Below are 14,059 nucleotides of genomic sequence, written 5' to 3' on the forward strand. Positions count from 1 at the left end.
TGCACACCAACGGCTATCATGACATTACTGTATGTGTGGATGGTGGATTGCTACTATATACATTTAACCCAGTTGGAAAAATGTGCTGCTCCAAGACCTTCAGTGTAGTGTATTGATTGTGAATTACTGTATGGTTCTTACACAAATCTTATTAATAATAAAATAATATATTAGAGATGATGAGCAAAAAATATACTGCAGAGACCGATACTGTTTGTCATTACATGTCACTTTTTACTTTGCCTTCTGTTGTTGTTGTTGTTGTTGCTGGAGTCTAAAGGAGTTTGAAGTAAAACAAATAAAAAAAGAGTATTAAGTCAGTCAGTGAGTCAATTTCCCAGGTGTGGGCGGAGCCTGTCTGTGTAATCAACACTGAAGGGGCGGGGCTGAGGGAGAGTAATGGGTGTGGTATTGCAGGAGTTAAGAATGGCTGAGAGGGGCTGAGAGTGACCGGTGAGGCTGTCAATTATCAAGCCAGTCCTGGGTTCTTGGGTGGCGGGAGGCTCTCAGCAGTGTATATTAAATGCCTTCACGTGTCCAAAAATTTGGACCCGTTCCGAAATGGACCTGGGCCTTCCCACCTGGACCCGATATGCATAAATACTATTTTTTTCAATATAGAGACCCGTTCCGAACGGACGCGAGGACAACTAGATCCGTTCCGTATAGACCTGGTCAGATCCAGACCCGGTCTGATCCAATCCGAGTGAGGGAAGCAGAAAAGTACATTTTTAAGCTACTTTATTAACCGGAGATGATAAAGCGTGAGGGAGAGGAGGTAGAGAGAGGTGATGCTCTAGCAGGTGCCGTGCTGTGTGTGTAGGTTACTGTGAGTGTGAGCGAGGGACACAGGGAGCATGGAGGGAGAGACGAGAGACGGCAACCAACCCAGCCAACTCGCGCTATAGTAGACTAATAGCTGCCATAGCTAGGTTATTTATCATCCGATATGATTACGTAGTACCTGTCTTGATTGCATCAAACCGGGAGAAGCTACTTAAGCTAGCTAGCTAGGCTAATTGAGGCTGCATGCACTTTCTCGTCCTACACAGTTACAAACAACAACAACTCCTTTTAGAATATTAAGTAGCAGCCTTCCTATTGGTTCTTGGTCGTTGTAGCCTATCCTTTAACTTTTAATTCCGTCATTTTAATTCCATCTTCCATTGATTATATATCTCCTAACTTTTGCCACACACGGAGACTCTATGACTGTAGCCTATTGCCACTTTGATGATTTATGATTGGCCAACAACAACAACAAACTACACGCGCTATTCTCGTGAAAAGCAAGAGTAGCAGCATAAATTACACTATTTCGCTCTCTCCCTCTCTTCTGCAGCAGTCGTGTTCGGATCTTTACGGGTCCTTCCGGACAAGTTAGTTAAAATTACACATACCCGAGACCCGTGACAATCATATCAGATCCGACCCAGACCCGTGACATTATTTAGAATTCTGGATCAGAACCCGCTCTGGTCCCGGATCGGGTCTCGGGTATTCAGTTACAGGTAAATCTGTGAAAACCTCCAGTGTATATTACTGTAATATTACTGTAGTACTTCTGTGTAATGTTACTGTAATCCAGTGTAGAGGACATAGACAGACAGAGAGGAGAATATCAGTCCTGGGTTCATTGGAGGTGGGAGGCTCTCAACACTGTCGTATATTGTAATATTACTGTAATGTTACTGTAATCCAGTGTCAGTTCAAATGTGTCAGTCCAGTGCTGGTGAAGGGATCCAGGGTTGATACGTAAATACTGTGTGGCTGAGTGAGAGAGGGACTGTCCACTCGCATTCTCCCCTCCTCCTCCCATTGTCTTCCACCTTTCCTGGCCCAGTCCTTCTTTCCTCTTCATCCCTCCTCCCCGTTACACCACAGTGTTCCTCTGTCTGTAGGGTGGGGGCGGCAGCACGGTCCCAGGTTTCAGGGCGAACTCTGTCAGGTACTCCTGGTTCTCGGCCACTGCGGGCCGGATGCGTCCGTTCTGCCGGTAGAAGAAGCGTGTGCTGCAGTCCTGCAGGTACTCAGGGTTGTGCAGGGTGGCCTTGGGAGGGAGGCTATGCTGCCAGTACTCTGGATTTTCAAACGTCTTGTTCTTGTCTTGTCTATTTTTCTTGTCTAACATGATGGTGCCTGTGAGGCCGGGGTGAAGGGTGTACCCGGGGTGGGCTGGGTGGGAGGGGTGGCCTGGGTGGGCGCCGGCCGCACCGAGCCCTGGAGGTACGGCGTATCCCGGTTGTGCAGAGACTCCATGGGCGTGGGCTGCCTGGACGTTGTGAGCAGGGTTTCCTGCCTGGGCAGTGCCTGATTGGCCAGCAGTGAGGCCAGTGGCGCCTGGCTGGCCTACCAGGGTGGCGAGGGCAGGGTTGTGTCCCCCAGTGACCCCATTCTTCTTCAGGGTGTAGTCACTGTAGTCTCCCACACCTGGACCTGGGCCTCCGGGGTTGTGGAAGGTGTTGAGGTAGAGGGGCTCGTTGACGTATTCGTCCTCCACTCTGGGGCCGGAGCCGGCATGTTGGGGGCCGCTGGGGGCCACCTGACAAGTCAAGTCAAAGTTTAGTTAAAGTGCTTTCAAATAGCTAGATGGTCCATGTTATTACTATCTTACAACAATTCCATGTGTTTGGGTAGTAGATATCATGAAACAATGGCTTAGACTCCTAAGGATTAGCAGGGGTCACAACACACTTTACCAGATAAAAAATGGGAGGGGGGAAATGTCGATAACAGTAAAAAAAAAACTGTAGAAAAATTGAGGAGCAAGTAGTCCATAAGAAATAGTCCAAATAGTCATAAAAAAGTCCACCTGATAGGGGTTACAGCTGTCCAGGGTTAGGGCGTCTCCATTCCTCCGGCGCGTCACGAACGGGTTCTCCTCCACAGGGTTGAGATAGTCTGTTAGAGAGGGGGGAGAGAGGTGGGGGGGCGGGGGGTGTTGAGGAGGGAAGAGAGAGGGGGAGAGAGCGAGGGGGAAGAGAGAGAGGTAGAGATAGAGAGAGGCTTTCACAGGATGAACAGAAGGTTTGCAGTATTTTGATCTTACGGATCTCTTCACTAGCCTCTGACATGCCTCTATGTGTGAGAGTGTGTGTGTGTGTGTTTTTTTTGTTTGTTTGTGTGTGTGTGTGTGGGTGATGGTGGGTAGGCCTCTACAGCTGTCTGGATCAAAGGGTGAAGGGTGGAGATGATGAAACCTGGGATCTGACGTCACCAGGTACACTACAGAACAGTACACCCCTCTGGTAACAGACGAGGCTCATTGGAAAGGATCAGAACAGTGGTCTTTCACCTATTTTAGAATTTTTGTCTAACTGGAACAGTTACTGCCAAGCTTCAGAACCAAAAGCCCAAAAATATACAAATCCAAGTCTGTGGCTATGGATAAAAGCTTTATCAAGGAAATACATCATAAACAGTTAAGAAGTGCTTCCTGTTGTACATGACATTACCTGAGGAAAGGAAAACACTGAATAGTGAAGACATGTTGTACCTGAGGAGGCCTTCTCCCTCATGGCGGTCATATATCCATCCTGGTCGGTGTCTCCTCTAGCTCCTCTCTCCCCCAGCATGATGGTGGGGTCTGCACTGTAGCGCTGTCCACTGCTGCTCTCCCCTGGACCTGAGGCTAAATAATAATAATAATAAAATGTATTTGTATAGGGCTTTTCATTACATAGGAATCTCAACGCTCTACATAGACAAATAAAACACAAACAAACAAACAATAAAAAATAGACAAAATATATTAAGAATCAAGGAAGCTAAAATAACAGTGCTAAAAGAGGCGTTACCTGGTGCTCCGTCTGATCCAGGAGGTCCCGCGGGCCGGGGAGTTGCCTGCTTCCTCAGGGTGCCGTTACAGCGCTGGTCCTCGAAGCGTTGGTGCTCCGGGCCGCTACCGCCCTGCCCCCCTGCAGACTGGTTCCCTGGTGACAGGGACAGCACCCGCGGGATGGTCCCCAACATGTCCTCCATATCGAAACTAGGGTCTTGGTACACAAACTGGTTCTATAGGGAAACAAGGAGAGGTTTAATGTACTGTACACACTGATGGGCTGTGGGTGAAGCTAGGGTCCTGGTTCACCAACTGGTCCTGCAGGGGCATAAGAGGACAAAGAGGTTTAATACACACTCCTGAGTGTTGGTACTTGTGTTCAAGAGTATTGGTTCAAGGAAGAGTCAGTCTCCTCCTTCTCCCTTCTCACCCTGCTACAACACTCTCCCCCCCTCATCCCTTCTTCACCCTCCTCCTCCATCCTCCCCTGTCCTCTCCCCTCCTGTGGGTGAGTGGTCTTTACCCCCCCTCGTCACCTCCTCCCCCTTCTGATCTCTCAGTCTCAGCGGTGGTCTGCAGGTGTGTAGTCAGCACTCACTGAGGACAGGAGACTCTCTCACGCTGTGTACCCATCCACCACAATCAGAATCAACCTCCTCTGCTCTTCCTTCTCTTACTGAGGAGAATAGACTCCAGACCTCACACTGTGAACCCTTTAGCCTGAAACAATTTCTCCTCTGTCACTCCTCTTCTGTCAACTCCTCCCATCACCTCCTCTGTTTTCCTCCTCTCTTCCTCCTCATCACCCATAGCAACACACTAAATACTGTGGCTCTTGGTTTTACATAGCCCTACAGGCTTCTGTCTGTGTATGTACTGTATGTTGTGGTAATATACACTGCAGTTACAACCTGAGAAGTGGAACTCAATTTCAGTGCAACAGATGAGTCCAACCCACATGGGAAATCAACCAGTCAAACACAATGTACTGAAACAGACATCAGAAGAAAACACTTTAAGGTAGAATTTAAGGGGAGTTTATCATGAAGAGGACACAGGTTGAATGATGGAGTAGCTCAGTGTGATCTTTGTCTTCGGTTGTATGAGACTGGGATTAAATATCAGAGGACACTTTGTAGCCAGGCTTCTAAGGAAAGAAGTTAGGGAAGAGGCATGTTGAAAATCATTTTAATATAATATAATAGAATAGAATGTATTCTGAGAAGGGCATTATGTACACAGGGCCTTACCCTGTTGGAAGAAGAGGAGTGGAGAGAGGAGGAATAATAATAATAATAATAATATGCCATTTAGCAGACGCTTTTATCCAAAGCGACTTACAGTCATGCGTGCATACATTTTTTTTTTGTGTATGGGTGGTCCCGGGGATCGAACCCACTACCTTGGCGTTACAAGCGCCGTGCTCTACCAGCTGAGCTACAGAGGACCACGAAAAGAGAGGAGATGAAATAAGAGGAGAGAGGAGGAGAGAAGAGAGGGTGGGAGAGGAGAGGATGACAGGACAGGACAGGGGAGGAGGAGAGGAGAGGAGATGAGAGAAGAGAGGAGAAGAAGAGGGGAGAGGAGAGTGGAGCCTTACCCTATTGGAGTCAACGTGTGTCCTGGGTGTGTACGCCAGTGGTGGGATATTAAAGGCGTGAGGGACCAGGTACTCCTCAGCATCCATCAGATCCTCCAGCTCCTCCTCATCCAGCAGGCTCTGGAAGAACTTATTGTCGTTGGGGCTGGTGAGCTTCATACGGTCATCACCCTGGAGGGGGGAGGGAGGGGGGTGGTGGGGGAGAAGGAGAGGGAGAGACATACAAATTACTGGAAAATCATGATATCCACACATCAGAGTTTTTTCATTCACTCTACTCCCCAGGATAAGGATGGGTGTTAGACGGTAAAGTAAGGTAAGTCACCTGGATGACCAGGTAGCGCTGGGGGTCCCGGGCCATCCTACAGAACTCTGCAGCCAGCTCCTTGAACTTGGGCCTGCTGTCTGCGTCTATCATCCAACCTGGAGGGGATAACAAAGACCTTTAGAGATAGAGAACACGGACAAGGTATACTGTAGAAGGATTCCTCAATGCGAAACAGTAAATGAGCGAGAGAGAGAGAGAGAGAGAGAGAGAGAGAGAGAGAGAGAGAGAGAGAGAGAGAGAGAGAGAGAGAGAGAGAGAGAGAGAGAGAGAGAGAGAGAGAGAGAGAGAGAGAGAGAGAGAGAGAGAGAGGGTATACCCTAATCCCCCAACACACACATACATATACAGTGGGGAAAAAAAGTATTTAGTCAGCCACCAATTGTGCAAGTTCTCCCACTTAAAAAGATGAGAGAGGCCTGTAATTTTCATCATAGGTACACGTCAACTATGACAGACAAATGAGAAAAAGAAATCCAGAAAATCACATTGTAGGATTTTTAATGAATTTATTTGCAAATTATGGTGTAAAATAAGTATTTGGTCAATAACAAAAGTTTCTCAATACTTTGTTATATACCCTTTGTTGGCAATGACACAGGTCAAACGTTTTCTGTAAGTCTTCACAAGGTTTTCACACACTGTTGCTGGTATTTTGGCCCATTCCTCCATGCAGATCTCTTCTAGAGCAGTGATGTTTTGGGGCTGTCGCTGGGCAACACAGACTTTCAACTCCCTCCAAAGATTTTCTATGGGGTTGAGATCTGGAGACTGGCTAGGCCACTCCAGGACCTTGAAATGCTTCTTACGAAGCCACTCCTTCGTTGCCCGGGCGGTGTGTTTGGGATCATTGTCATGCTGAAAGACCCAGCCACGTTTCATCTTCAATGCCCTTGCTGATGGAAGGAGGTTTTCACTCAAAATCTCACGATACATGGCCCCATTCATTCTTTCCTTTACACGGATCAGTCGTCCTGGTCCCTTTGCAGAAAAAACAGCCCCAAAGCATGATGTTTCCACCCCCATGCTTCACAGTAGGTATGGTGTTCTTTGGATGCAACTCAGCATTCTTTGTCCTCCAAACACGACGAGTTGAGTTTTTACCAAAAAAGTTCTATTTTGGTTTCATCTGACCATATGACATTCTCCCAATCCTCTTCTGGATCATCCAAATGCACTCTAGCAAACTTCAGACGGGCCTGGACATGTACTGGCTTAAGCAGGGGGACACGTCTTGCACTGCAGGATTTGAGTCCCTGGCGGCGTAGTGTGTTACTGATGGTAGGCTTTGTTACTTTGGTCCAGCTCTCTGCAGGTCATTCACTAGGTCCCCCGTGTGGTTCTGGGATTTTTGCTCACCGTTCTTGTGATCATTTTGACCCCACGGGGTGAGATCTTGCGTGGAGCCCCAGATCGAGGGAGATTATCAGTGGTCTTGTATGTCTTCCATTTCCTAATAATTGCTCCCACAGTTGATTTCTTCAAACCAAGCTGCTTACCTATTGCAGATTCAGTCTTCCCAGCCTGGTGCAGGTCTACAATTTTGTTTCTGGTGTCCTTTGACAGCTCTTTGGTCTTGGCCATAGTGGAGTTTGGAGTGTGACTGTTTGAGGTTGTGGACAGGTGTCTTTTATACTGATAACATATTCAAACAGGTGCCATTAATACAGGTAACAAGTGGAGGACAGAGGAGCCTCTTAAAGAAGAAGTTACAGGTCTGTGAGAGCCAGAAATCTTGCTTGTTTGTAGGTGACCAAATACTTATTTTCCACCATAATTTGCAAATAAATTCATAAAAAATCCTACAATGTGATTTTCTGGATTTTTTTTCCTCATTTTGTCTGTCATAGTTGACGTGTACCTATGATGAAAATTACAGGCCTCTCTCATCTTTCTAAGTGGGAGAACTTGCACAATTGGTGGCTGACTAAATACTTTTTTCCCCCACTGTACACACCCACACACTGCCTACGCCCACACACACATAACACACGCACACATGCATGCTGACGCCACACACACACTCACAGACACTCACCACCACACACACTGCTGCTACTTTTGTTTACAAAGCATGTGTCAAATAAATAACATTTTATTTGATTTTGACCATCTGGTTTGATGAGGGAGAGGTTGGTGTGGGTACTACAGGGGCATTGGGCACAGGATCATGGAGGAAGGTGACAGAGGCTGTTGGTCAGTCAGTGACACCCTGGCCCCAATGTGTGAGAGAAGGGCCACAGCCAGAGGAGAGAGAGGGGCCACAGCCAGAGGAGAGAGAGGGGCCACAGCCAGAGGAGAGAGGGGGGCCACAGCCAGAGGAGAGAGAGGGGTCACAGCCAGAGGAGAGAGTACAGCCAGGAAACACAAGGGTAGTGCTGGCATGGTGTCTCTCTGCCTGGACAGGGGGGCATAGTACCATCTGTGATCCTACCCTATAGGGCTGGGGCCATAGCAGCGGGGTTGTGTGTGTGTGTGTGTGTGTGTGTATGTGTGTGTGTGTGTGTGTGAAAGTGAGTGAGTGAGTGAATGAGTGAGTGAGAGAAAAAGAGAGAGAAAGAGAGAGAGAGAGAGAGAGAGAGAGAGAGAGAGAGAGAGAGAGAGAGAGAGAGAGAGAGAGAGAGAGAGAGAGAGAGAGAGAGAGAGAGAGAGAAGGAGAGAGAGAAGGAGGGGGTTATACAGGGTAGCTTACATTTCACCATGACCATGTAGACATCTATGGTGCAGATGGGAGGTTGGGGCAGACGCTCTCCCTTCTCCAGCAGGTCTGGGATGTCCCGGGTCGAGATGCCATCATAGGGCTTCCCCCCGAACGTCATCAGTTCCCAAATGGTCACCCCTGAGAAGGTGTAAGGTTCAAGTTTGTTTTGCCAAATATAATAAATACATTGGATATCTTATGATTTCACCAGAGCTCTCACATAACTGTAAAAACACTTTGAATGGTTTGTTTATTGATTGATTGGTTGATTGATTGATTTAATTTATGTTAATGCCCAGCCTTACCGTAGCTCCACACGTCACTCTGGTGGGTAAACTTCCTGTAGTGGATACACTCCAAGGCCATCCACTTGATTGGCATCTGGAGGCAAAGAGAAACACATATTTTATTGAACTTCTGAATGTCTGACTAATGGCTAATTTATACCCAACATACTGTAAGTACGCAATGCAAGAAGGCAATTAGCTACGCAGAAATGGCTTTCACTTTATAGGCATCTACAAGTAAAGAGAAGAATAGCTTTTATTTTGTAACAAACGTTGGAGTGAACTGAATAAAAGACAAAGGGCTAGTTTTCCGGACAAGAATAAGCCTAGTTCTGGAGTAAAAAGCTATTTCATGGAGATATTCAATTGAGCATGCTTTTCAGTCCAGATTGAGCATGCTTTTTAGTCCAGATTGAGCATGCTTTTTAGTCCAGATTGAGCATGCTTTTTAGTCCAGATTGAGCATGCTTTTTAGTCCAGATTGAGCATGCTTTTTAATCCAGATTGAGCATGCTTTTTAGTCCAGGACTAGGCTTAATCAGCCCATGATGTCCAATTCTGACCCTATATAAATACTAGGCATGTATTTTTCTCCTGTGAGTTTTCCTGTTGTTCCTATTAGAGGAATAGTAAACAGTTATAGAGCCGTGTTCAGATTAGTCTGAAAGGGGAGTAAAGTCGCTATTTGTTTACTGATCCATTTGGGGTCAACTTAACCTTCACTAAAGCTGTTTGCATGTCACGATCGTCGTAAGAACCGGACCAAGGCGCAGCGTGATAGGCGTACATCTTTTAATGAGTACTTTACATCCACAACAAAACAACAAAACGATACGTGAAGTCTAAAGGTTCTACACCAAAACAAACCTATACAGAACAAGATCCCACAAATAACTAGTGCCAACAGGCTGCCTAAGTATGGTTCCCAATCAGAGACAACGAGAATCAGCTGCCTCTGATTAGGAACCACCCTGGCCAACATAGAAAACACGAACTAGAACAGACCCAATGAAAACTAAACATAACAAGTCCACACCCTGGCTCAACATTTAAGAGTCCCCAGAGCCAGGGCGTGACAGTACCCCCCCCCAAAGGCACGGACTGCGACCGCGCCAACCAAACACAACAGGGGAGGGGCCGGGTGGGCATTCCGCCTCGGAGGCGGATCCGGCTCCGGGCGTGACCACCACTCTCTCGCTACCCCCCCGTAGAGCCCCTGGTCTGGTCTGGCCCCGCTGGCCGGAGCTGGACTGGACCCCGGTGGAGCGGATTGCTGTTGCTCCGGAGTGGAGCAGCTGACCGGTGCCGGACCAGGCACCGGTGGAACAGGCACGGGCCGTGCCGGACTGACGACGCGCACCACTGGCTTGGAGCAGGAACGGGCCGGACCGGGCTGACGACGCACACCACTGGCTTGGTGTGGGGAGCAGGAAAAGGCCGAACCTGGCTGACGACGCGCACCACTGGCTTGGTGCGGGGAGCAGGAACAGGCCGGACCGGGCTGACGACGCGCACCACTGGCTTGGAGCAGGAACGGGCCGGACCGGGCTGACGACGCACACCACTGGCTTGGTGTGGGGAGCAGGAAAAGGCCGAACCTGGCTGACGACGCGCACCACTGGCTTGGTGCGGGGAGCAGGAACAGGAACGGACCGGGCTGGCGACGCGCACCACTGGCTTGGTGCGGGGAGCAGGAACGGGCCGGACCAGGCTGACGACGCGCACCACTGGCTTGGTGCGGGGAGCAGGAACGGGCCGGACCGGGCTGGCGACGCGCACCACTGGCTTGGTGCGGGGAGCAGGAACAGGCCGGACTGGACTGTGGAGACGGACTGGAGGTCTGGAGCGAAGAGCTGACACAACCCGTCCTGGCTGAATGCCTATTTCTACACACTCTGTGTGAGGCATCAGCACAGGACGTACAGGGCTGTGCACTCGTACTGGCACTACAGCACGTGGCACTGGCGCAGGATATCCGGGACCGAGGAGGGGTACTGGAGGCCACGAGCGTTGAGCCGGCACACTCCGTCCTGGCTGCATGCCCACCTTAGCACGACACGTGCGTGGTGCTAGCACAGGACGTACAGGACTGTGCCGGACCACTCACGGCACAGTACGCAGCTCCGCATAACTCGGAACCTGCCCAGTCTCACGCTGCCTAGCCTGAGTACGGGGAGTTGGCTCTGCTCTACCTCTAGGCTCCGCCAACCTCCCTTCCAGCCCCCCAAACCTGGTGGCCTCCTCTCCTAATCCACCGATACGTCCTGTAGCTGCCTCCAGCATCCCCGTCGTCCATGCCGTGTGCCCCCCCCAAAAATGTATTGGGGTTGCCTCTCGCCTGTCCGACGACGACCCGGTTGGCGCCGCTTCTCCTCTCCTGCCTGGGCATCCTCCCTCATCGCCCGCTGGTAGCGGACGGCCTCCTCCTCTGTGATTCTCCCCCAACCGAGGAGGACATCTACCAGAGTAACCTCCTGTTCCATACCCGGCGTTTGCTCCTGCACACGCTGCTTGGTCCTATTACGGTGGGATCTTCTGTCACGATCGTCGTAAGAACCGGACCAAGGCGCAGCGTGATAGGCGTACATCTTTTAATGAGTACTTTACATCCACAACAAAACAACAAAACGATACGTGAAGTCTAAAGGTTCTACACCAAAACAAACCTATACAGAACAAGATCCCACAAATAACTAGTGCCAACAGGCTGCCTAAGTATGGTTCCCAATCAGAGACAATGAGAATCAGCTGCCTCTGATTGGGAACCACCCTGGCCAACATAGAAAACACGAACTAGAACAGACCCAATGAAAACTAAACATAACAAGTCCACACCCTGGCTCAACATTTAAGAGACCCCAGAGCCAGGGCGTGACATTGCATGCCATATAGGCCTGTGTGTTAATATGCTGCGAATACTTTGCCAACAAGGCAGTTATAGTGGATGTTTACGAGATAAATTAAATATGAATGAAAGCCCACTGAGCTAAAATAACTCAAACGAAAATACAAAACGACAATTTAATTTCAGCAAAGCAACAGCATCAAGCTCCTGTTGTGCTAAAGCCTTCTAAAACCATCACACTTTGCCATTTTTGCAGGGTCATTAGGCAGGTTTCCATTGACCCAGGTTTATTCGAAAAAAGCAATGTCGTAATTTTTTTTGGGGCTGACATGTGTAATGGAAATGGCAGATATAGGATACATTTTCTAAAGATTGACAACATTTGTATCCGTTCGACAGCAGTGATTTTTCAAATAAATTATGATTGCTGAATAATTTTAAAGGTACGCGGGGAACATGATGTCATCACGTAACTATAAAGCTCCACTCCACATTTCATTTTAAATGCCTACTGCTTGCAAAATATTTGTCTTCAACTATAACAATTATGTTTGTTTGCCAGACAAGGATTGTTCTGACATTCAAGAATGCCTGAATTGCTCCGCCTTGCTTTTCTGGTTAGCTGGCAAGTTTCACCATCCAATTATTTCAGATCTACAGGAGTGCAAGTTTCACCATTGCACGTATATAGGCGATACGCTGGCACATGATAATTATTAGAATATAGCAAATATCAGTAAATTATTATTGCATATAAACGCACGCTAGCAGGAAATTGTCGCATCTATTTTCAATGCGAACTTTCTTAATGTCGACAATTAATGGAAACATAGCTAGTGTGATGTCAGAGACCAGGGAATGTCCCAAATGGCACCCTATTCCCTATATAGTGCACTACATTTGACTAGAGCCCTATACACCCTATGGGTCCTTGTGAAAAGTAGTGCACTACAAAGTGAATAGGGTGCCATTAGGGACGCTTCCACAACCCAGTTTAGATGTCTGCCCACATTAGTATATCCCATTTACTATAGTCATATGCTCAGGTTTCTTTGAAATACCTTTTTAACAGTATCATCATTATTATCATACAATAGAACAGGAGAGGAGAGGAGAGGAGAGGAGAGGAGAGGAGAGGAGAGGAGAGGAGAGGAGAGGAGAGGAGAGGAGAGGAGAGGAGAGGAGAGGAGAGGAGAGGAGAGGAGAGGAGAGGAGTAAACCCAGGCAGGATAAAGCCCTTTCTCCCCCAGGCCTAAGAGCTGCCCCCCACAGAGAGCTCACAACACAGTGGGATGATAATCACATCACATCGCAGGAGGCTGGCTGCAGTTTAAACAGCTGAACTGATTCACTGGGCTATCTTGTGTGTGTCCCAAATGGCACCCTTTTCCTATAAAGAGCACTACTTTTGACCAGGGCCCATAGGGGTCTGGTCAAAAGAAGTGCACTATAAAGGGTACCATTTGAGACACAACCTATTGATTACTTTAAGAGGAGGGTGTGTGTGCTATTCACTCAGCACACTACGGTGAGGGGAATACACGCATCTAGAAGAATAGAAGTGACAGAGAACAGACAGAGGGGAGCGAGTAGTGAGATTAGAATACAGGGAGCACACATTCTGTTTTCCTGGCCATGCTTACCTTGCCCCCGTCAGCATTGTACTCCTTCTCATTGATGTCCAGCAGCCGAGCCAGACCAAAGTCAGTGATCTTGATGTGGTTGGGGGACTTGACCAGCACGTTACGGGCTGCTAGGTCTCTGTGCACCAGTCTCCTCTCCTCCAGGTACATCATACCCTGCAAAACACACCAACATACACTGTTACTGAACAGTGAAGAAACATCGGCAAAATAAACCTCATCCTCATTATCATCATCATATTCATAACTGTTATCATCATAATCACCATCATCATTATTATCACCATCATCTTCATGGCTGTTATCATAACCATCATCATCATCATCATTATCAGCTATAACATCACATATCTTTTGGACACAAAACTATCACCAATATAATCAGATATGCAAAACTTTAATTAACTATCATAATTGATTTGACTCTTCAGAAGGAGAATCCATTTCATAACAGTGTATTGGGCCTCGGCAAAGTTTCATACTTTTTTATTGAACAATTCAAAAAGAAGAGCTTGAGTCACACAACATTTTATTAATAGATAGTTTGCAGCGATAACGCCCGACAGAGTATTGTTTTCTCTGAGACCTTTTCCTGGTGCAGAAGCATCTACACTACATGACCAAAAGTATGTGGACACCTGCTCGTCAAATATCTCATTCCAAAATCATGGGCATTAATATGGAGTTGGTCCCCCCTTGTTGCTATAACAGCCTCCACTCTTCTGGGAAGGCTTTCCACTAAATGTTGGAACATTGCTGTGGGGATTTGCTTCCATTCAGCCACAAGACCATTAGTGAGGTCGGGCACTAATTCATCCCAAAGGTGATCGATGGGGTTAAGGTCAGGGCTCTGTGCAGGCCAGTCACGTTCTTCGAC

General features: G+C 47.9%; 1 protein-coding gene across 1 annotated transcript in view; it reads right to left on the reverse strand.

Moving 5' to 3' along the window:
* Window positions 1-1,204: 1,204 nt before the first annotated feature.
* LOC121554931 (receptor tyrosine-protein kinase erbB-4-like) overlaps window positions 1,205-14,059 on the reverse strand; it is a 225,254-nt gene continuing 212,399 nt past the window's right edge. The window contains exons 20-28 of the mRNA XM_045212027.1: window positions 13,183-13,338; window positions 8,713-8,788; window positions 8,399-8,545; window positions 5,707-5,804; window positions 5,382-5,552; window positions 3,798-4,014; window positions 3,497-3,631; window positions 2,813-2,901; window positions 1,205-2,542 (exon numbers count right to left, since the gene is read on the reverse strand). Coding sequence (XP_045067962.1) covers window positions 1,874-2,542; window positions 2,813-2,901; window positions 3,497-3,631; window positions 3,798-4,014; window positions 5,382-5,552; window positions 5,707-5,804; window positions 8,399-8,545; window positions 8,713-8,788; window positions 13,183-13,338 — 1,758 coding nt within the window. The 3' untranslated portion in view covers window positions 1,205-1,873. The remainder of the gene's footprint in view (window positions 2,543-2,812; window positions 2,902-3,496; window positions 3,632-3,797; window positions 4,015-5,381; window positions 5,553-5,706; window positions 5,805-8,398; window positions 8,546-8,712; window positions 8,789-13,182; window positions 13,339-14,059) is intronic.

This window comes from Coregonus clupeaformis, chromosome 40 (assembly GCF_020615455.1).
Source record: "Coregonus clupeaformis isolate EN_2021a chromosome 40, ASM2061545v1, whole genome shotgun sequence".
Taxonomy (NCBI): Eukaryota; Metazoa; Chordata; class Actinopteri; order Salmoniformes; family Salmonidae; genus Coregonus; species Coregonus clupeaformis.